This window comes from Bos mutus, chromosome 26, assembly GCF_027580195.1.
Source record: "Bos mutus isolate GX-2022 chromosome 26, NWIPB_WYAK_1.1, whole genome shotgun sequence".
NCBI classification, from domain to species: Eukaryota; Metazoa; Chordata; class Mammalia; order Artiodactyla; family Bovidae; genus Bos; species Bos mutus.
Genome location: NC_091642.1, coordinates 27,025,638 through 27,048,420, shown reverse-complemented (window position 1 = coordinate 27,048,420; position 22,783 = coordinate 27,025,638). Strand labels below are relative to the sequence as shown.

The following is a 22,783-nucleotide window of genomic DNA, read 5'->3' as shown; positions in this document are numbered from 1 at the left end:
ATAAATGTTTATCGGGTGAGTGAATGAAGGACAGAAAACACTACAACTTTCCCCGATATTCTTCTTTCGGGGAACCTGGCCAACACATTCCCAGGACATGTCAAGAATTTCCTGGGAGAATCTCTAGGCTCTAGAGCCAGACGATGGCCTGCATGCGGGAAGGCTGATGGAGGTGAGGTGAGGAGGATGCAGTCCACGTTTCATGCTGCAGGAAGAGCAATGCTTAGGGTTTTGCGAAGGCTCCGCTGCATCCTGAAAAGCCTGCCCGGGCACGCCTGCACCTTATTCCCTTCCTTCCACAGCAGCCTGGGGCTGAGGGGCTTACCTGACTGGGAGCTTGCTGTCACCACCTTGGTCTCCACGGTGCCTTTCTTGGGGATGGGGAGTGTGTTAGAGGAATTCCGGGTGGGGCTCACGCTTGCTGAGCGGCTCCCCTTGAGCAAACGCTTGACGTCATCCAATTCTGTCCCTGAAAGGAATCCCCCAGTTTTTCATTAGGCTTGGGATTCCTTCCCAAGTCCGTGAGTGGTGAACATTCACGGCACCCTGAGCCCCAGGGAGGACGAAGCATCCACTTCGCCTGCTGGGACATTTCTGGTTAGCCTTGTCATTTCTGCATTTTGCCAATTTATAGCACTGATTAACCTGGCACTTTGTAATGTTAATGGCCTCATAAATCTAGTGGCTCTACAAGGAGGTCAAAGTCCTCAGTAGATATTTCCTAATTAGACATCACAGGGAAGATTCTGTGGCTGGAAGACCCTGTCATCCTGGATGGGGGGGGAGCATTCACACCTGGGATAGCCAGAGAACAAGACTCCTTGAAACAAATGATTCGGCGGTGGTCTCATCCCGGGCAGAGGCTGCCTCGGGTGTGGGGTCTCTGACCTTGTATGCTCTGAAGTGTCAAAAGAAATGCGTGTCCCTTAACTCTTAAACATTACGCTGCTCTCCTGTGAATTAATTTCCAGACCCGCTGGCTGATAGGATTTGCGATGAGGAGATTCAGTGGAGTAAAACACGCTGTGCCTCCCAAGGTGGCAAAGAGAAGAGGAGGGCGGCATTGTGCAAGGGCAACGTGTGAGAGGAGGCATTTGCTGATGACATGTGCCGGAGGACTGCCAGGCACCCCCGCCCCTGAGAGCTCCCGACTGTGCTCAATAGCCCCCTCCCCAAGCCTGGAAAGACTCGGGTGAGACCGTGTCAGGCCTGGAGTTGGATCCCACGGCCCAGGCCCTGAGCTCTTGGGACAAGTCCCAGTCTCTGCTTCCTGAGCCACCGGAGCCAGCTCTTTCTCTTCCTGGTCTTTGTTCTTGGCTCCCACCCACCCACAACAGGAGTGCCACACGGTCAACAGAGACAAGGGAACCCCTGACATCTGAGATAACCAAGTTCGAACTCTCACACTTCTGCCTTCTCTGGAAGGTGAGAAGGATGTCAGACCTCCTTGAGTCCCCTCCTGCTCCTTTTCCTTCAGGTGTACCGAAACTTCCTCCCATGTCTCTGCCCACTCGTCTCGCTGAGACCTTCCTTCAGTCTCCCTTCAAGTGACTGACTAACCCGGGAAGACTCCTCTGGCCCTGACTCCCTCTGTCCCTGAGCTGTCATGGCCGGTGCTTTATTGTCTGTGAACTACAACGCAGCAGGGACCAGGACTTGCTCAGCTCCTCGCCCCTGCACGCAGCCCTGGGCCCCTGTCACAACCTTAGACATGTTGTTTATGGCACGAGTGGCTGCGCACACACAGCAGGAGCCCTGGACTCTTGGGTCCTTCCCAGGACGGAAGCACTTACAGCGGGTAGACGGGGATGCGCTCTGCAGTCGGACTCGGATCTCACTCTCTGTACAGGGAAGAGACGGAACAGCTGTGAATGAAGGAGCTGGGCTCACAGCGCCCTACACTGAGCTCTGGGCTGCACATTCATCTTTGGGCTGCTCTGTGATCCGGGGACAGAAAACCTAGGTGTGCGCTGGATGAGTGCTGCTTAGAAAGAGGTATCCTCTCCTTACCCTGGATCACAACTGCACTCCCCCCGCCCGCTCCCACCCCACCAGCCGCTGAGAGCAGGAAACCCCAGGCTGAGCCTGGAGGTGCCATCATAATCGATAATAACCGACCCCTTTTCTAGGGCCCTGGAGAAGGAAATGGCAACCCACTCCAGTATTCCTGCCTGGAGAATCCCATGGACAGAGGAACCTGGCGGGCTGCAGTTCATGGGGTTGCAGACAGTCGGACACGACTGAACGACTCAGAACAACTTCCTAGGCCCCACTCCTCTTTACCAGAACCAAGCTGCTCTCCTATCTCTAGGGTTTCTCAGCCAATAGCAAGAGAATTCTAGTGTTTCCTTAGCCATCTTGGCCTGTTTAGGGCAGCAAGTGGGTGATTTAACATTCTAAGTTTCAACATCAATCAACTATCAAGTTATGCGTGGTTGGTATGTGCCTAACTTTCCAGGCCCCTGGGAGGCTTAGACTGGCCCTTATGAATGCCCAGGGCCTAGGAATCCTGCCTTCAGCACTGCCCTGACACACTTCTTGCCACCTTCACCAGATAAATCAAGGGCAGCTTTCTCCAGGACCACATTCCCTCCTAGGGCCTTATCCACAAGCAGTTGTGGAGAGTGCAAAACTCTCGCAGAGAACTTCGTCCCCTGGAACAATGCAAAACAGGGGCTTGTGCTCATTTTTTTTTTTTTTGCTGTGTAAATGCAATTACAGGACAACTTGTTAAAGTCACCCAGCAGACTGGGCGTGAAATGAGATGTGATGCTAGCACCTTCAGACAATCCACAGCAGAGCGAACCACTCCACACGCTTGCTAGACTGCTGTTAAAAGCCCACCCTTCCCAAAGGGGACCCCCAGGTGCTACAGGCTCCTTGAGGGCAGAAACCATGGCTTATTCATTCTTTACTCCTCACTTTTCCTGGCTCATGTCTGGACACATGTTAGATGCTCAGAAAATACTAATTGGATGAATTGAACTGAACCCAGTGACAGAGATTACCTCGTGTTTGGCTCCGTCCTCTGGTTGAAGAAGATGCTGAGAAACAAAGAAAAGTAATATTAGGCATATATGAGAGGTGGCATGCTAAATATCTGTGACATGGAGGCAGACCTATTTGGGTGGGGAGGTTGTTTTCATAGTGCATTTATATCCAGACAGAAACCTTTATGGATGGTGGATGTTTAATAAATGATGCCCACATGGCCAAAGGGAAGAGAAAATTATGTAAGCCCCAGTGTGCTTAGAGTGTTAAGTTAGCAAATGAATGTTAAATTGGCTCACACTTAGAATGTTAACTAAGGTAATCATGATCCATTTGGACTGGTTGATCACATTGATTAAATGTATCAAAAGACTGCCAGGTCTTTCCTTTAGCTTTTTTTAGAGACTGTCTTGGTTTTTGCACTGTAAGCAAGTAAATAAATGAAATTATAATCACTCATATCATCAATTCTTATGCACAGTGGGAACCCAAGACTGTGGACTCAAGATTTAAGATCCCACCTCATGTTTCATTTGGTTAAAACGTGCCCCTTTAAGGCTCCTGTGGTAGAGGTGCTGGGATGCCTGATATTTGTGCATCCTCACCCCTACTGCCCTTTGTAGGAAGGTCTCTGTGGGTCCTGTGGAAGGGAAAACGCTATGATTGTTGCCTGGCCTTAGGGCTTATCTGCTCAAGCCTGAGCCTTGTATGAGAAGCTTGCCATTTCATGAGCAAAGACTTTTGACGGCAAACTGATACGTCTGACCATCCATCCCCTTAAGAAGCTTTAGGATAAAGAGCAGAGAAAAAGAGGTCAGCAGAGGTCAGACTCTTCTAGAAGAAGCCACTTAACTCATGATGCTCCCTCTCCATCCCTGCCAGGGTTGACCAACCATTTCTTTAGAAAGTAAGGATAGGACATACCAAATTCCTTCCGAGGATACTCGGGGGAAGAGTTGCCACTGGAGCTCCCTGGAGAAAGGACAAACAGTACAAATGGCCACTTAAACCCAAATAGCTTCCGAGAGGGTGGGTCCTTTCTGCACCTCTGCAGCCTGGGTGTTCAGCCCAGGATTTAAGCACATTATGCCCAAGGGACTTGCTTGCGGCACTTCCTTCTGGTCACTGATCTACTTCGGTGGGACGAGGTCTGAACAAAGAACAACCGTTTCATTTCCTTTTTGTTTTCACTTCCTCAACTCTGCCCTATGCAGTGCCGATGCCGATGACCCATCTCTGATCAAATGAACGTGCTGTCGGCACCAGCAATTCTCTGACCTTGTGCGGCTTGTTCCGGAGGTGGGCCTTGTTAAATGAAGAGACCGGTGCTGGCAGAGCAGCAGGGTGCACTTGTGGTGATCCCCTCCACCTGGCCTGGATTTAGGGTTCTCCCTACCCTTGGCAGCCCTGGGTCAGAATCATTTACTGGGATATCCAGAAGCAGGATACTCTGCTTTTTCATCACTAGTACCCATCTCATTCAGTATTAGACCCATTTGCACCTGGCTCGTCTGTTTTCCACTAAAACTCTAGATTTATGTAGATCACCAGGAATTCCAGTAACCTTAGGAGAAGACCCCAGATGTCTTCCTCTCACCTCCTCCTTCTTGATCATGAGCTTGCCCCCTTTCTCTCTGACTTAAATGGCATTGTAATTGACTCTTCCTTTTTGTGATCTGGCTCTTCTTTCTGCATTTCCCCCCAAACTTTATCTTCCTGTGTTCCCTTCTGCTTTTGAACTCTCTTCCCTGACAAACTCCTTCAGTTTTCCAACTTCTGCTAACAACCCTTTGTGGATAACCCCACACTGGGTGTCTTGCCTTGACTTCTTCCCTGAGCCCAAGTCCTGCGTGTCCTGTTGCCTGCGAAGTAGCCCCACCAGAAAGTCATGCCAGAGGCTCTACTTTAGGACAAAATAAATGAATTCATTCAAAGGATGAGAGAAGCTACTGAGGGGAGAGAGTAGTTCTTTCTTAAAGTCTGTGGGCCCGTACCTTCATATGTTCCATGGCGGGTGACATGAGTCTTCCTCTCGAAAGTTGAGCCTGGTGAGTTGGGCAGAGTGGAGGCAGGTGAATGGGCCCTCCTGTAACTGGAGGTGGAGGCATTGCCTCGCAAGCTCCCACCTACAAGTGGGGAAAGACATAAACCCTCAGAGCACTTCACAGGGTGACATATAGTTATACTAGGTACACGCTAGTATACTAGCTTATATGCTTATACAGTTATACAGTTATACTAGGACACACTAGTCAGTCCTAATGAAGGAGGGCCCTGTGGAGGGGCCAGAGGCCTTCAGCAGAGCGTGACCGAAAGGGTGCTCAGAAATGGAGGTGTAATTACTGCTGCTGCCCTTTTCAAGAACCCTGAAAGGCAGGGAGGTCCTTTCTGTGTGTAGCCAAAGTGCATGGAAGTGGAGAAGCAGGATGCTTCCTAAAGACCTGGCCTGTAATTGTAGACCACTGCTGGGTGCGCTGGAATACAACCCCACATGCAAATATTTCTCCACAGGTAAGGACATATGCAGCTCTTTAGCAGCTAAGCTGTTTGCATATCTTGGGTCTTCTCTCTTCAGTGTCATTCCAAGATTTAAAAAATGACTTTGGACTCACAGACTTAGAGAATGAACTTCCAGTTGCAGGTTGAGGCGGGGTGGGCAAGGGGAGAGAATGGGGAATGGAAGTAAAGGATTGTTAGGGAGTTTGGGATGGGCTTCCCTTGTGGCTCAGTTGGTAAAGAATCCGCCTGCAATGCTGGAGACCTGAGTTTGATCCCTCGGTTGGGAAGATCCCCTGGAGAAGGGAAAGGCTACCCACTCTAGTATTCTAGCCTAGAGAATCCCATGGACTGTATTGCAAAGAGTTGGACCCAACTGAGCAACTTTCACTTCATTTCACTTTGGGGTGGACATGTACACACTGTGGTGTCTTAAATGGATAAGCAACAAGATCCTACTATATAGCACAGGGAACTCTGTTCAATGTTATCTGGCAGCCTGGGTGGGAGGGCAGTTTGGGGGAGAATGGATACATTTATATGTACAGCTGAGTCCCTTTGCCATCCACCTGAAACTACCACAACATTATTAATTGGCTATGCTCCAATATAAAATAAAAAGTTTAAAACTATAGCTTTAGAGGCAATGTGCGTGTATATGTGTTTTCCCTGCTTTGTTTGTTGTGTTTCGGTTGAAAGTTACCAGGAAATATTATTTCTTTGAGATCCACTGGGTCTGTGTTGGATGTTTGCCCAGTGGAAACTCACACTGTCTGGGGTTGCATGTCACCGGATTTCCTTAGCACAGTAACCTAATCCTTAAGTTTCTTTTGTTGTTTTTTTTTGTTGCTAATTCAAACTGTAAACCCTCAGACATGGATACCCTTTTCTAAAAGAAATGACTTAAAGAGAGTTAGTAGTTCACTGGGAAAGGAGTCACCTCTCTAGGAAGGCTTCTTAATCATGTTATTTATATTGGGGACATAATGACAACTGATCCCGTTTGCAATAGGCCTCACAGCTCCTTGGGGCATTTGGAATGGGTGACAAACAGTGGTAATGATCCCTCTCCCTGCCCATCTGTCCTTCCCCGGCCCCTCCCACCAGCAGGCACTTACTTGAGTTTATGTAGCCGCTGCTGCCATGCGTCAGGCTCTGTTTCTCCAGCCGGCTCCCTCCACCCAGAGATCCTGTTTTAGCATAGCCATTGCTGGTCCCCCCTTCTGCAGAAACGAGGAGCAGGTGACTTTACAAGTGGACTCAGCAGCCCCTCTCACCCGCCTTCCCTGGCCTCTCACCCACGACCCTCTTGGTTTGGGGGCCCTTTCCCACCGGATCTCGTTTTGTTTGTTTTTGATACAAATGTCAAGAGCAAATATTCTACCCACAAGAAAGTTTCCAGGGTGATTGCTGATTAGGATAATTTAAATATTAGAAAAGTCAGCAAGTGATGAAAACTCCTTGAGGCCAGGGCCCGGGTTGGACTTTTATGAATGCCTGGCCAGTGCCCTGGACCTGGCAGCCACTGGAAGTGTCAGAGGGCCGAGTGCCAGCGCTGTGAGGATGGTGTTTCACCTGGCAGCCCATCACACTCCAACCTGTGTGTGGATGCGGAGGCTTCCCATCCCCTCCTGAACCAGGATTCCCAAGAGGTGCAGGGCTAGCTCAGGGGCTTGGATCTCCATTATAGAACCCACTAACCCCAGCGACCTCCTGAGAGAAGAGCAGATTCAAACAGAAGCCTGACTATGGTTTCCTCCTCCTAACCTAGGCCCAGGCTGGAGAAGATTTCTGGTATTTTAGTGTCCAATCAAATCTATAGAGACAGAAACCAAATTTGTGTATTTTAGAGGCCAGGGAGAGGGGAGAGAGGATGGAAATGTTCTAAAATTAGATTGTTGGGGCCACATGACTCTATGGACGTGCTAATGACCATTGAATTACACACTTCAAACTGGTGGATTCCGTGGGATATAAGTTAAAGTCAACACAGCTGTTAAAAAAAAAGATTTCCGATATTCTGGATTTGCTGGACTGACGAGTGAGAGCCCATGAGAAAGGTTACACGTGGAGCCCTTCACATGAGCCTTAGTGAGATGCAAGTTCTCAAAATAAGTCACTTACTTGGTGGTAAGGATGTAAGTCTTGTAGTTACTGTTTCTGTGATGACTAGAAAAAGACAAAGAAAAGAGGAGATCTTACATAATGCACTGAAATTCCTCCACTTTGGCAAGGTCTTGCATCTTTCATAAGCTCAGCACATTAAGTTAGGTTCAAGGTAGATTTTTATACACTTGTGCTTCAAGGGATTTGATCTGACCTTCTGTAAAAGCAAATAGGTGCAATAACAATGGGACTTAATGTACCTAGAAAATAGGTTTATATTTCTTTGGGACCAAAAGTAGTTAGTAACCCACTGATTTGAAAAATGAGTTACTGTGCATTAATGTCTCTCATCTAACAATTAGATCTAGCTCAGGCCTGGATTCACCTTTGAAGAAGGGTCAGAACCTTAAGCCACTTTTCTCTGCACTGTCCCTTCTGAACTGTCACCCAGTCCAGCTGAGGCCAGTACATCTTCCTGGCTGATTCCACTGTGATGTGGATAATGACCTTGAACTTCTCTGTGAATTTGGGGGTATCTCAAGGGCGCATAATTCATTCTAAAATCTTCAGGGCCATGCCTGAGTGTGAGGAGATGTATGAAGGAAGGGGGTTGATAAGTCACATTTGGTGCTTGGTGAAATCATGGACAGGTGAATATCCAAGACAGACTTGAGAATCAGTCCCTTTGCCTCCTGAAATGGAGAAGGTGCCAAGTGCCACCGTGGTGAGGCTATGGAGGTCATAAAAGTTTTTTGTGTTTTTTAAAAACACCAGTTAGAATAAACTGAGTTAGAATAAACTCTTGCCTTCCTGAATCACTCTCTCCTCTACAGCAGCATGGGGGTTGGGTAGATTCTGAAACCATAACTGGGCCAATTTTGTGCTCTGACCGTGACCATCACCAACCACTACCTCCTTCTGGGTTGGACATCAGGTGCCCCTATTTAGCTGAGCCCCCTGTTTTCTGAAATCACACTTCTCATGCATATGTGTGTGCACAAGCCCAAGTATATGCATATATGTGGTATGTATGCAGGTATGGCTCATGAGAAGAGAAAAGAAAAGGATGAAGAAGATGATGAAGGAGATGGTGGGGCGTCACTTGGTGTGCTGGCAACTGCTCCCTCCCACACGGGTCTTACTGCTCCTACCCGTCACCCTTTCTTTCTTCACTCTGCGTGTTCCTATTAGTTTGGTTGTCTTCGCAGCAACACGGGGTTATTAAAGGAGCAGAAGCAGCATCACATGCATAAAAGGAAATGTTTGTAGAGACAAAAATGGCAGCTTGATTTGAATAATAGTCCTTGAGCGTTCACTAAACCTCTTGTTGTGTGGACTTCTGGGATTCCATGACACATAAAAATAAATTATTTCTTAACTTAAGAGTTCCAAGTCTGTGGACGCAGAGTTGTTTTTTTTTTTTTTATTGAGATATATGAAAGTCACAGGATAGATGAAAGAGTTAGAGCTGCTAAGGGGACAGTTTAAATGTCTCTGAATTTATCATCTGGGCAGTTTCACACAAGAAATGTGCCTGTTTTCAGTTTTCAGTGTAGATTGCAACTGTGACACCAGTGTGATTCCAACTTTTAATAATAACATATTATTCTTTTGGATTTCCATCACCTTGTATCCCTAAATAAGAACACGACTGAATAAACTCTAGCAAATTCATTCAACAGGATATTATGAAATCATTACAAATGCTGGTTATAAAAACTGTAACATTGAAATGGCAATTCTGGTCTTTGAAGAAAAAATGGAACACATTTCAATTACAAGTGTATTAAAAAAAATCAACAAAAGCCTTCTTAAAGGAAAAAATAAAGCCTATTTAGGAATACATTTAAAATTGTACAGTGAAAAAGGCAAAAAACTAAGAAAAAACTAAAAACAAAAAACATAAATAGAAAAAAAGATACAGTAGTTGTGGTAGAATTAGGAATGAATTATTAACTTTTTTCAAATTTTTGATCGCTTTTATAATGACATTTATCACGCTCTTACTTCTTTCAGTGACTTCAGTGCCATCCCGTTTGTTCTTCTGGGTTATGTCCATATCATCGCCACCTACAGAAAAAGCCAGAAACCAGGACTAGCCGTGTCCGTTACCACCCCTTTTCATAAGTGTAGGTCCCTACTATTCAAGCTGAGAACTAAAACTGGATTCCCATGATTCAAAGCATAATTCTTTCGTGTGCATATATTTTAATAAGGGTCATTCCCATTTCTTGTATTAGTGTGGGAGTAATTTAATAGTTCCAGCTTGGATCCTATTCTTTTGTACTGAGATCTTTTTTTTTTTTTTTCAGGGTCCAGTTGACCAGGTTGCACCCTGCTGAGCATTAAAGGTCTTACATAGATCTGGCACCCTGACATTTGACTATAAAACTTCCACTTTTTGCCAAGTAATACAATATCTCCCAAAGCATGTGGTGCTTTCAGCTAATTCATTTTGATGTATCCCACAATGTTCAGTGTTCTATACAATGCTCTGTGAATAGAAGACATTCATGCTTCATTATTTAGAGTTCAGATGTGAGAATGATGTTTGATGGGTTGAAATCCGGATAAAAATTATTATGATTGTCATACTTGTGTGGAACTTTATACTTCACAACATGAAATTTTCTCTTTAACACAACAGCCCTACTATGCTTCTTTACAGACTTATGTAGGAAAAAAAAAAAAAAAACAAGAAAGTCAATGTAAAATCTGTTGAAATATGTAGGAAAAGATTTGTACAAGTCATCTGCGTTCTCCCTTCACTCTTACTCTGGGCAGAAAAAAATCACTGAGATCTTGTCCACTGTGTCCTGAAGCATGGATGGGATGAGGCAAGGCTTTAGGGGTGGGGCTGGGCTGGGCTGGGGAGGAGCACGGTTCAGGAGACCAAGGCAAGGATCCCTGTTCCAACTGGGTGCTTTTGGCTGTAGTCACCAGTCTCAGGCTCTGCAAGGACTTGAAACCTGGCTTTCCTGGGGTTCTCTCTGCCCAACCTTCCTTTCCTCCTACTTGATCTTTTGGGTGCAGTTCAGATCGGGATTTTAGAATTCAGGAGCAAGCTACTCCCACCCAGGACACCCCTTTCTTGAAGATCTCTCCTTTCAGTCTTTTTCTCCTGCCTGGTGACTTTACGGTCTACTTATCCACTAGGTGCAATGGACACAGGGCCTACTCCCATCATACTTTCAGGGGCCCGCAAAAATTTTTTAACTTCTTTTTAAAATCAAACGGAAAAATAAACACACTCTAACTTGGATTATATTCTTTCAAGTCTTTTTTTTTTTTTTTTTTTTTAATGGAGGAAGGACATTCACAAAGGCAAAAGTATCTAGGTCAACAAAAGTCCTAATGCAGCCTGGGGTGAGCTCCCCACTGAAAATCAGGACCACGCAAGACCAACTGGTCAACTGCCTGGTGGAATCCACCAAGATCCGCACAGTTAGTGTCAGAGCCTGATCGAATGTGCCAACTCTTTGCTCACCGGGGTTTTTTAAATGCAGCTCTAGGCAAGGAATGAGGCATCATGGAAAAATTCCTGGCTGCAGCTAAGAAGACACAGATGTTCTTTGCAGGTATGTTTCCCAGAGCCGAAGAGCAGAGGCTCCATGAGCAATTTAACAGTGGAGTCCAGCTTTATCAGAGGGCCAAACCTGACTTGTGACTCTGTCTGTACTCCTGTAGGCCTATGTCCCACCAATCTACGTACAACCTGACACCCTCTTTGAAATCCACCATTTAAGCATTAATTGCCTTTGGCATCTCTGAAGCTCCCCCCACCTCTTTTTTTTTTTTTAATTCATCATCAGCTATGAACCAGGAGGCATTTTGGAGATTAAATGTTCACATGCCCCTGGCTGCCAGTGGGGAGCCACCTAGCATGGCAGCACCTGAATCGTTATAAACAGTTCCTTTCAGGATAATATTTCATAACAACCTATGGAAACTTTAACTTTCCACAAGTTATCACTTATTACCATCCTTAAATGAAAGTTGCTGCTGGCAGCTATAAATTTGGATTGGCTGGGTCGTTTCCACTTATAGCCATCAAGGCAGACTGATGATAGCTCCAGTCCATTTGATAAGAGTCTCAGCGTCTAGGCAGCCAAACTGGCAAGTGTTTTCTTGTTCTTTCTGTACCTAAAAATATAACAAACATTTCTAGGTAGCTGCTATCTTTTTCTTAGGTCCCAATGATGAAGCCTTAAGATTTGCAACAAAAAAAGCCAAGAGTTCCCTAACTTCCAGAGGGCACAAGGATTAGCCTGCTAAGAAATCAGATGCCCCCCTCCAGAATGGGAGGGAGGGGAGCCCTTACTGCTCAGTGCTCTAGAGATAGAAGGGCCCCTGGGTGGGTGAAGGTAGATGCAACCTCTCTCTCAGCCTGGAGCTCCTACATGGCTACATCCCATGGCCTTACACAATGATTTCTTGGGCCTGAAATAAGGAAGGAGCTCTGCTGGCTTTACCCAGACCAATAGTCAGAAATGGTAGGGATGTATCAGGAGACAAATGCCTTTCAACCAGAGCTGAGAGGAAATTTTCTGTGACTTATCAAAGCGAAAATGATGGGTTGAGGCACAAACCTGGATGGGGATCATCCCATGGGGCTACAGTTTTCCCACAGGATTTCCTTCTTAAATATTTTAAGTGCCGAGAGTTTTTAAAAAGTGTAACATAAGGGAAAGAAAAGTACATGCCCAGACTCGTGGCTGAGCCTGCCTCTCCCAGCAGTGCTTATCTGAACACCTTGCCCCAAAAGTACTACTTAACGAGAGCACAGTCAAGTAGCATAATTTTAAACTTCTGGGATGTTTGGGCCACTTTACTAGAACTGAGGATAAGCAAGTCATTCAAGTTCTCAATTCCAAAGTTATGTTAACTTCCATTCATAGTTCTAAGGGGCTGCTTCGTGGTTATTTCATAATGTTCTTTTGAAGACATAAAAATGATCCTGTGCCATTTTCTTATGTAAGAAAACACAATTCAGAATCATTTTCCTACTTTTATGAGTTTTTTTCCTTTCCTCTTCATTTAAATGGTGTCACATCGACCTAAAACTATTCCTATTGATGATGGGGTGTAACCCAGGCACAAACAAGGCCAAACTGCTGATACCAAGAGAAAACCATCTCAACCGACCTTCTTATAACAATTCACGAAACACTTGGTCTTTAGCACAAAGAAGGGAACAGAGAAGGAAATGTTTTTCTATTTTAGTAATAAATGTCCCTATCCTCTGCTAAGGAATCATAGGTATCCTTACAGCTCTTGTTACTCCAATCTTTGTACACTTTACATTTTAAAACAATAAAACAACCAAAATGTGGGAAAACCACCCACTAGCTATCGCCCTGTTAACACAGACAGGCCAAGCAGTTTGCAGGGGGTATCAACCTATCAAGCCTATCATGCCCTAGGGTTGATAGTCTCAGAGGCTTCTGTCTCTACACCCCTCTGGAAAGCAATGGGTGCCCCCACCTCTGCATTTAGCATCCTCCATTTTCATAACCAGGGCTGGGGGAGCTTGGGCCCTAGCTTGGTGATTAAGCTGCTTGTTTACAGCCATGTTTGGTTAAATCCTGCTACCACTAACAATGGCAAATGAGCCAAACCAGGCAGATGCAAACTTCTTTTGGTCAGGCATAATTTTAAAATGTGGTTAGTTCTTAGGTCAGAGCGGTTTCAGCAATCTGGGTTTCTATCCAAGCTTCAAGCAAGACTCCTCGCTTTAAGTGCCCCCATGTTAACTCTGATCAGATTCGTGGGAGTGTTTTGAAGGGGCTGAGAGTAAAGCAAGCCTTCTCTGATTTTCAAAAGGGCTCCACTGGGGGCTGTACATTTAGTTTAGTTTCAACTTAGATTTGTGCCTTAGCTCTAAGAGAAAGCATATGGGGGTAAGAGAAATGATTCCGCTCTCCAAACAGATTTCTTTAAAAAATCTCCCTACATTTTATGGAAAGAACAAATCCAACTATTAAGCTACTGATTAGCTGCTTCTCAAAGAAATGAGGCGCTAGAGGATTTGCCAACACTTCAAAAAAGTAAAGTGGTAAATTGTCAGTTAGTAGTTAATGTGGTCTGTGAGATACCTAAACTGGTAGTTCTCATCCCAAAATGAATTTATTTTGGTCTACATTGGCCTGTAAAATGTGACAGAATTTTTTTTTTCTTGTTCCAAGTTAGACTCCAGGAAGTTCCTGGATTAACTATATCATTTCAGACATTTCACTTTACTTTAGATTAGGGGTGGTAAGTGTAGAGTGTGATAAGCTCAGCCAACCCCTTGAGCTTAGTCAGAAGCTGCCAGCACAGACTATGGGGGAGCACATTGGTGCTCAGGGGTTACTTCTAGAAACCCCCACTCAAACCCCCACTTTGATTTCTGAGCTGTTCTCTGCTATCAAGGGGAGAGAGGGAAAGTAGAGAAGGGTGGAGAGAGACAAGGAGAGAGAAACCCAGATTGAGAGAGAAGGAATTTTAAACTCTTTATATTCTAAATAAAACAGTTTAACACAAGTCATTTTACAATACTGAAAACAATACCAAAGAAATCTTGTCACCAGAGTTCACTTTATCTTCACTGGCTTTTTTATTCTCTTTCCCACTGTCAAAACTTTCTTGTCCCTTTAAAAGACCTACCCTGAGTAGAACATATAAGTCAAACTAATCATTTATGATCAATTAATCACATCAACAGAACACTGGAAATTAAAGGATGTCATCTTAGATTCTCCGACAAACATTCACGTTCTCAGCGGCAAACCTCAAATTAAAGTCTCACAAGGAGCAAGAACCACCAAGTTCCTATGACTTACCTAGTTTGAGATGCTGAAGGAATCGGAAACAACTTTGAGTAAATGCCCCTTCTTTCTTCCCCTGACGTTTTCTTCTAGACTGTTTGCCGTTCCCACTTTTTTTTTTTATCCAGACCCAGCCAAGGTGTGTTAGAGCTGAGTGATCTTTCAAAAATGTTCACTTCTCTCCCCCTTGTTTCTTTCAGTTCTTTGCTTCCAAACAAGTCCTGACAAAGGTGTGTCGAGGTTTAAAGCATGACTCCACCCTTCCAATTATCTGACACTTGCAGGATTAAAAAAAAATCTGCCTCCAGGAATCAAACTTTACAGGAGGCAGAAAGCTTCTCCAGTTTAGAGCTATGGGATTAACCATTTATGGGCCATGGGAAAAGGGAACAAAGGTTCAGCATAAAGGAAATGACCTTTTATTACTCCTCCTTACCTTTTATAGCCAGAGGACTGCCACAGCTTGGTATTCCCCTCCCTCGCTGCCATCAGATCGGCTCAGTTCAGTCGCTCAGTCATGTCCAGCTCTTTTTGACCCCGTGGACTGCCGCATGCTAGGCCTCCCTGTCCATCACCAACTCCCGGAGTTTACTCAAACTCATGTCCATTGAGTCAGTGATGCCATCCAACCATCTCATCCTCTGTTGTCCTCTCCTCCTCCCACCTTCGATCTTTCCCAGCATCAGCGTCTTTTCAAATGACTTAGTTCTTTGCATCAGTGGCCAAAGTATTGGAGTTTCAGCTTCAGCATCAGTCCTTTTGATGAACATTCAGGACTGATTTCCTTTAGGATGGACTGGTTGGATCTCCTTGTAGTCCAAGGGACTCTCAAGAGTCTTCTCCAACACCACAGTTCAAAAGCATCGATTCTTTGGCACTCAGCTTTCTTTATAGTCCACCTCTCACATCCATACATGACTCCTGGAAAAACCATAGCCTTGACTAGATGGACCTTTGTTGGCAAAGTAATGTTTCTGCTTTTTAATATGCTGTCTAGGTTGGTCATAGAGAAGGCAATGGCAACCCACTCCAGTACTCTCACCTGGAAAGTCCCATGGACGGAGGAGCTTGGTAGACTGCAGTCCATGGGGTCATGAAGAGTCGAACATGACTGAGCGACTTCACTTTCACTTTTCACTTTCATGCACTGGAGAAGGAAATGGCAACCCACTCCAGTGTTCTTGCCTGGAGAATCCCAGGGACGGGGGAGCCTGGTTGGCTGCCGTCTGTGGGGTCGCACAGAGTCAGACATGACTGACGTGACTTAGCAGCAGCAGCAGGTTGGTCATAACTTTCCTTCCAAGGAGTAAGCGTCTTTTAATTTCATGGCTGCAATCACCATCTGCAGTGATTTTGGAGCCCCCCAAAATAAAGTCTTTCACTGTTTCCATTGTTTCCCCATCTATTTGCCATGAAGTGATGGGACCAGATGCCATGATCTTAGTTTTCTGAATGTTGAGTTTTAAGCCAACTTTTTCATTCTCCTCTTTCACTTTCATCAAGCTCTTTAGTTCTTCTTCACTTTCTGCCATAAGGGTGGTGTCATCTGCATATCTGAGGTTATTGATACTTCTCCCAGCAATCTTGATTCCAGCTTGTGCTTCTTCCAGCCTGGCATTTTGCATGATGTACTCTGCATGCTGCTAAGTTGCTAAGTCGCTTTAGTTGTGTCTGACTCTGTGTGACCCCATAGATGGCAGCCCACCAGGCTCTACCGTCCCTGGGATTCTCCAGGCAAAAACACTGGAGTGGGTTGCCATTTCCTTCTCCAATGCGTGAAAGTGAAAAGTGAAAGTGAAGTCGCTCAGTCGTGTCCGACTAGTAGCGACCCTATGGACTGCAGCCTACCAGGCTCCTCCACCCATGAGATTTTCTAGGCAAGAGTACTGGAGTGGCTTGCCATTGCCTTCTCCATGTACTCTGCATATAAGTTAAATAAGCAGGGTGACAATATACAGCCTTGACATACTCCTTTCCTGATTTGGAACCAGTCTGTTGTTCCATGTCCGGTTCTAACTGTTACTTCTGACCTACATACGGATTTCTCAAGAGGCAGATCAGGTGGTTGGGTATTCCCATCTCTTTAAAAATTTTCCCCAGTTTGTTGTGATCCATACAGTGAAAGGCTTTGGCATAGCCAATAAAGCAGAAGTAGATGCTTTTCTGGAACTCTCTCACTTTTTCAATGATCCAACAGATGTTGGCAATTGGATCTCTGGTTCCTCTGCCTTTTCTAAACCCAGCTGCCATGGGAATAGTCAAAATCCCAATGTGTGTGACTCGTGGTGTATCCAGGCCCGTGAGGGACCTGTGGTCAGGGTCTGAGCCTGAGCCCTAGAAAAACTATGAAGTTGACAGGATTTATTTCTGAGATCTGTTTCCCCTATATATCACGGACAAATGCTGGTGGCTTAAACAGTAAAGAATCTGCCTGCCATGCAAGAGACCCGGTTCTATCCCTGGGTCAGGAAGATTCCCTGGAGAAGGAAATGGCAACCCACTCTGGTATTCTTGCCTGGGAAATCCCATGGACAGATAAGCCTGGCAGGCTACAGTCCATGGGGTCGCAAAGAGTCGGACATGACTGAGCAACTAACACTAACTAACTAACTCCCCTATATATACCTTTTCCCTCTTTCTCTGATTCTGCCCCAACCCAGGTCAAGCTTACCTTAAGGAAACAGTGGTGAACTAATTCAAAGTAAAATGTTAATGACTGAAAATACAGAGTAATTTGGTGGCATAGGGTTCACATTTTTAAAGTAACCAGATAAAGTAATACTGACCCCAAAGAATGAAGTGAGGAACAGGATTTTAGGCATTTAGCCAGCTAATAATGGAAAGAGATACTGTTGGGGAGGGTTAAGGACCTTCTTGGCCCTCAAATCAGCATCCACGTAGTCTCTATAGAAGCAAAGACACATATGAACTCCCAGAGGCCCTGTAACTCCAGGTACAACTCATAGGACCCTTAGACTTTTCTGGAGGGCCAATTTGCACCAATCTAGAAAGTTCTCATGAACACTGGATGGCATCTGGTTTTCTAGGACCCCCCTAAAACTACTTGAGACTCTTGGTATTGGTAATATGGGAAATCTGACCCTGGAACTCACTCAGGCAGTTCTTTGGAGCCATAACATCTTCTTGGGACCCAATGTCAAATCTGGATTCCTTGATCTGAGGCATCATTCCTGGATCCTAGAGGGGAGTTGTGGGATTCTGGTAGCATAGTATCCATGCTTGTCTGGACCATGCTACTGTGGGTACTCATACTGAGTGGACGAGTAGCAGACCACAAGCACCACCCCCTATGGGGTTCTCACTCATAAGCTCCCAATATTTCTGCACTGCAGTTGCTCATTTCAGAATACTTTCAATGGTCTAGAATGTGACACTATTGGGTTCTTGTCTCCTGGAAAGTTCCTGACTTCCCTAAATAGTTACTCATCATGTCTGCTGTTCATCTCACAGAAGAGTATTGAAGAATCTGGAAGATGGAAAGCTTTCAGCATGAAATTAACATAATGCTGTCTCATTCATTCACTTATTCATTAATTCATGAATTAAACAAAGATATACTGGCTTTTTGGCTCTTACTTGAAGTCAGACATTGAACTGAGAATTTGGTGGTGAAATATAGATATATTTTCAGTTATTATGGAGTTCAGGGTCCAGTGGAGGCAGACAGGTCTTAAATGTATTAGTCTGCTAGGGCTGCTGTAACAAAATACCACTGGCCCTGCTAAAGAGAAACAGCAAGCCCCAGATGGAGTCATTTGCCCCAACAACACAGCAAACCAAGACTTAATTGCAGTTTTCACTTTTCCTAGGAATGGAATCTTTAAGTAGACAATCCTAAATTTCCTAATCAGCACTTAAGTAATTTGCATAATAAGAAGGATGCCATTCCCTTTCCCCCAAAATAACGACCTGGCCTGAAACAATTCTTTCTTATCTTTTGCTAATAACATCCTCGCCCACCTTCCTCTGTCTATAAAAACCTTTCATTTTGTACAGCCCCTCAGAGAGCTTCTATTTATTGGACCAGATGCTCCTTGATTCTTGAATCTTTGAACAAAGCCAATTAGACCTTCAAATCTACTCTGTTAACTTTTTCTTTTTTAACAGATTGGTGGCAGCAGTGGGATCCAGGTGAACTTCTGAAGGCATTCAGAACATTCAGGCCTGGTGCCGCATAACCCATTTTGAGTTCACTTCTTTCTCACTGTTTCCAAGGGATGTTGGTGAGTTCCTCTCTGCTAAGCTATGCTTTTTTGCATTCAAGCTCCCAATCTAATCGGCTTTCCTCCTCAGGACAAGTTTGCTTGAGCACGTAGATGGTTCTACTCAGAACCCAACTGAACTGGCAGATGGTTTTTCCTGCAGCCCAGCCTCTAACCTTTCAGACCACAGCTGTCCAGGTGGGAAACCCAGCCCTTGGCTCTGTCCCTGGATTCCACACTGAACACTGCTGATAGTTTGGTCTGCAGTTCTGTTGTGAATCCTTCCTCAGGTTTCATGTTGGTAGCTGCTGCTGGTAACTGGAGCTTTCCATTTATGTGGAAGCAGATCGCAGGCCCCATTCCTTGGGGTTTGCTGGTCCAATCCTTTCCCCAGTCCAAGGTTCCATGGGAACTGATGGTGGTGCACACAGGGCTGTCTTCTGGCCAGGACATGTGAACATCTCTTAGTTGCTGCCAATACATTAATGTGTTTGTCTTGTTTTGTGCAGATAAAGGCTATTGCTCAGTTGGTACCTAGAAAACCAAAAGAAACTCCTGTGAGGTTTTTCACCAGATCCAGATCCCATGTTGGGAACTACTGGTGGCAGTGGTAGCCCCCCATTTATTTGGAATCATTCCACAGTCCCCATTTTGGGGGACCTGTGGATTCAGTTCTTTCTCCACGCCCCAGATTATTAGTGTGGCTCCAAGAAACTCAAAGGCCTAGTTAACAGCAATGGGATACTTTATATCTAAAGAGTTGTGTGAGCCACCTTATGGCACACTCATTTGCTTTATGCTTAACATCAATAGTCCCGGAATGGAAGTTGAAGATGGCAAGATTTTACTAAAAACAAGCTAGAATTACAGTGGTCATTATGAAGAAAATTTCAAACAGACAAGATCATTTTAAAAGTGACCCAGCAATCCCACTGCTGGGCATACACACCGAGGAAACCAGAATTGAAAGAGACGCGTGTACCCCAATGTTCATCGCAGCACTGTTTATAATAGCCAGGACATGGAAGCAACCTAGATGTCCATCAGCAGATGAATAGATAAGAAAGCTGTGGTACATATACACAATGGAGTATTACTCAGCCATTAAAAAGAATACATTTGAATCAGTTCTAATGAGGTGGATGAAACTGGAGCCTATTATACAGAGTGAAGTAAGCCAGAAAGAAAAACACCAATACAATATACTAATGCATATATACGGAATTTAGAAAGATGGTAATGATAACCCTGTATGCGAGACAGCAAAAGAGACACAGATGTATAGAACAGTCTTTTGGACTCTGTGGCAGAGGGAGAGGGTGGGATGATTTGGGAGAATGGCATTGAAACATGTATAATATCATATAAGAAACGAATCACCAGTCCAGGTTCGATGCAGGATACAGGATGCTTGGGGCTGGTGCACTGGGATGACCCAGAGGGATGGTATGGGGAGGGAGGTGAGAGGGGGGTTCAGGATGGGGAACACGTGTACACCCGTGGTGGATTCATGTTGATGTATGGCAAAACCAATACAATATTATAAAGTAATTAGCCTCCAATTAAAATAAATAAATTTAAATTTAAAAAAAAGTACACTTAAAAGCAAGAGTTCCCAAATCAAACAGAATGGAATACCTATTTTAATTAGTATGATGAAGCCTCTAAAATTTTTTGAAATTTCAAAACAGTTTCATTAAGTTTTTTTGTAAAAGACTAATGAAAAATGAAAGACACAGCCAGTATTTAAAACAACACCTAGGCCTCCCCCATTACACTCTTCTAGGAGTTCATCAAAACTCTGGCCCAGAAATTGATGCTTCAATTATAAGCAATGGAAAGAGACACTGGAAAAAAGATTGTCCTCAAAGGCCCTAGGCAGATTCTTCAACATCAACTTAGGTGCCCTGATACAGAACCCTCCCAAAGTTGACAAAACGCAGGGATTTTCTGGTAAACTGCTGCATTATTCCCTTAAACAGCCAAGGGGGAACTAAAGTTAAAATTTATTGGGTTGTTCAATACTGCCAGAAATATTCAGTTTGTCCCAACTGAAACCTGACAAGATATTTGAAAGGATTTAATAACTTTATGATTAGCAATGTGGCCAGATTGGAAGCTGTTATTCAGGGCCTGCTAGGAATTTTTTTTCCAAGGGCTTCTCCCCTAAGCTAAATATATTGAGAGAAAGAGACACTCCAACCATAGGTGGATGGGTGCACCAATCCTTTTTTGTCAATTCTCAAACCTCCTTTATTCATTTCAAAATAGTTGTAGATATCAGGACATTAGGAACAGAATTGTCCGGTAAATATGCCCCCCAAACTCCATCTTGGAGAAAATTTGAATACCTTCTCTATGAATTTTCTACCCTCATCTTCTCTAGAACCTAAGAGCCATTCTTTGAAATACACATGTTTCTCATCAGAAAAAAAATGGGGAAGAAGTATTTGGAAATTGGGAAGATTAAAAAAAAAAAGCAAAAACTCAAGTGTCTTCTCCACAAATATGAGTTGCTATAAGATCTCTGCTGGCATGTCTATGTGTGTCTATATGTACATGTTATGGATGTGTGATACTTTGTATCTTTGTATCTATGTGATACTTTGTATCTATGTGATACTATGGCTGCTATTGCCAAAAATAATTTTGCAAAAGAGCTGTATTTAATTTGTTTTAAACTCAAGTGCTTATATAAACTAAGAGTTGGGTATTCCACAACTCTCAGAATATAGAGACTAACCCAAATATTCTTTTTTAAGTCCATGTGATCTAAGATTAATCTTTCATAAATAAAATCTAGTTAAAGTTTGTTGGTTTAATTAAAACAGACATGTCTTTTGAGTTATCAGCATTAAATTTGTTTACAAATTTATCAGTAAGAAAAATAGATATAATGCAGTTCAGATAATACAAACCACTTTTGGGACCAAATAATTTAGTTTGGGAAAAGAGTTTATAAACATTTTAACAATTATATTTTCTGGCATATGTACTTAAAACTAACTTCTAAAATATTTTAGTAAATTGGAACCTTAGAGTTTTGGTAAAGTAAGGTTAATGGTAGAAATTCACTGAATAGAGTGTTTCAAAAAAACTAAAATATTATTTATTGAACATAGGTTTATCTATTTTGGGCTTCTTTTTAGAGGAACTAAAGGTAAACTTGGTTCTGTTAGAAAACACATCCTTTTTTCACAGTGAAAGTTTACATTGTGAAGAAGCACGTTTTTAGAAATAATGAAACATATTCACAAATTTGTCAGTCTAAAGAATGCTGGTATAAGAGACAGTGTACAATTGTTTACATCCTAAATTTTCACTAGAAATTAAGGGTTTAAAATACTAACGTTATTAAAGCTACTGAAAACAAAAAGCAAAGCATCTCCATATGCCAGGAAAGTAGATTGTGTTTCTGGCTAAGAAAAGGAATGAGGATTGAAGATGCATTTTTGTTAAGAGGAAGTGAGAGTAATTTTGTCTAAACTAGAATATCTGTTTATTTCAGAGAAAGGGAAGAAAATGAAGGACAGAGTAAATGTATACAGAAAGAAAGGGAAAAAACGTATTGCACCTCATGTAATCAAACTGGTTAAAATCCAATTTTTACTATAAGGGTTTTAAAATTTAAAGTTTAACATCATAGTGTATTTATGTTAAAGTAGAACTTAAATTTTCTTTAATCTGCTAACTAAATAGTTAAGAATTGTTTTATATTGATCCATAATCCTGTTTAGTCAAGTGTCCAACCCTTTGGACATTTCTGACAAACTTTCCAAAATCAAGTTCCAAAAATGAAGTCTTTCTGATCTAGAAAAAAACTTTGGGATTTTTCCAGAGGGCCCCTGGAACATCCCAAAAGATTTGTTAAACTAGTTAGACTTTCTTCATATATTAAATTACATGAGAAGCATTGCCAGATAAGAAGTAACATTAAGATTTTTTTTGTTTCTTAATGTTGTGTCTTCGGAGGTAGATGCTGTAAGTGTTCCAGAAATTATGTTAAATTCCTGGAAGTCTAACGCAGCCTGGTATAAAATGTCATCTGTCATCAAAATCGAGGCTCACACTAGAAGGACTGAACATGATATCAGGGAAATTCCCTGGCTGATTTTCATGCAAGGGCAGCAGCAATAGAATCTATAGCGATTGTGGCCCTTG

At 43.6% G+C, this 22,783-nt stretch overlaps 1 protein-coding gene across 1 annotated transcript in view; it reads right to left on the bottom strand.

Moving 5' to 3' along the window:
* Positions 1-14,593, bottom strand: part of COL17A1 (collagen type XVII alpha 1 chain) — a 46,923-nt gene extending 32,330 nt beyond the window's left edge. Inside the window, 9 exon segments of the mRNA XM_070363591.1 lie at positions 326-469; positions 1,794-1,841; positions 3,009-3,044; positions 3,916-3,963; positions 4,986-5,117; positions 6,606-6,710; positions 7,612-7,656; positions 9,601-9,663; positions 14,415-14,593. Of these exon segments, the coding sequence (XP_070219692.1) occupies positions 326-469; positions 1,794-1,841; positions 3,009-3,044; positions 3,916-3,963; positions 4,986-5,117; positions 6,606-6,710; positions 7,612-7,656; positions 9,601-9,652 (610 nt within the window). The 5' untranslated portion in view covers positions 9,653-9,663; positions 14,415-14,593.
* Between the last annotated feature and the right edge of the window lie 8,190 nt (positions 14,594-22,783).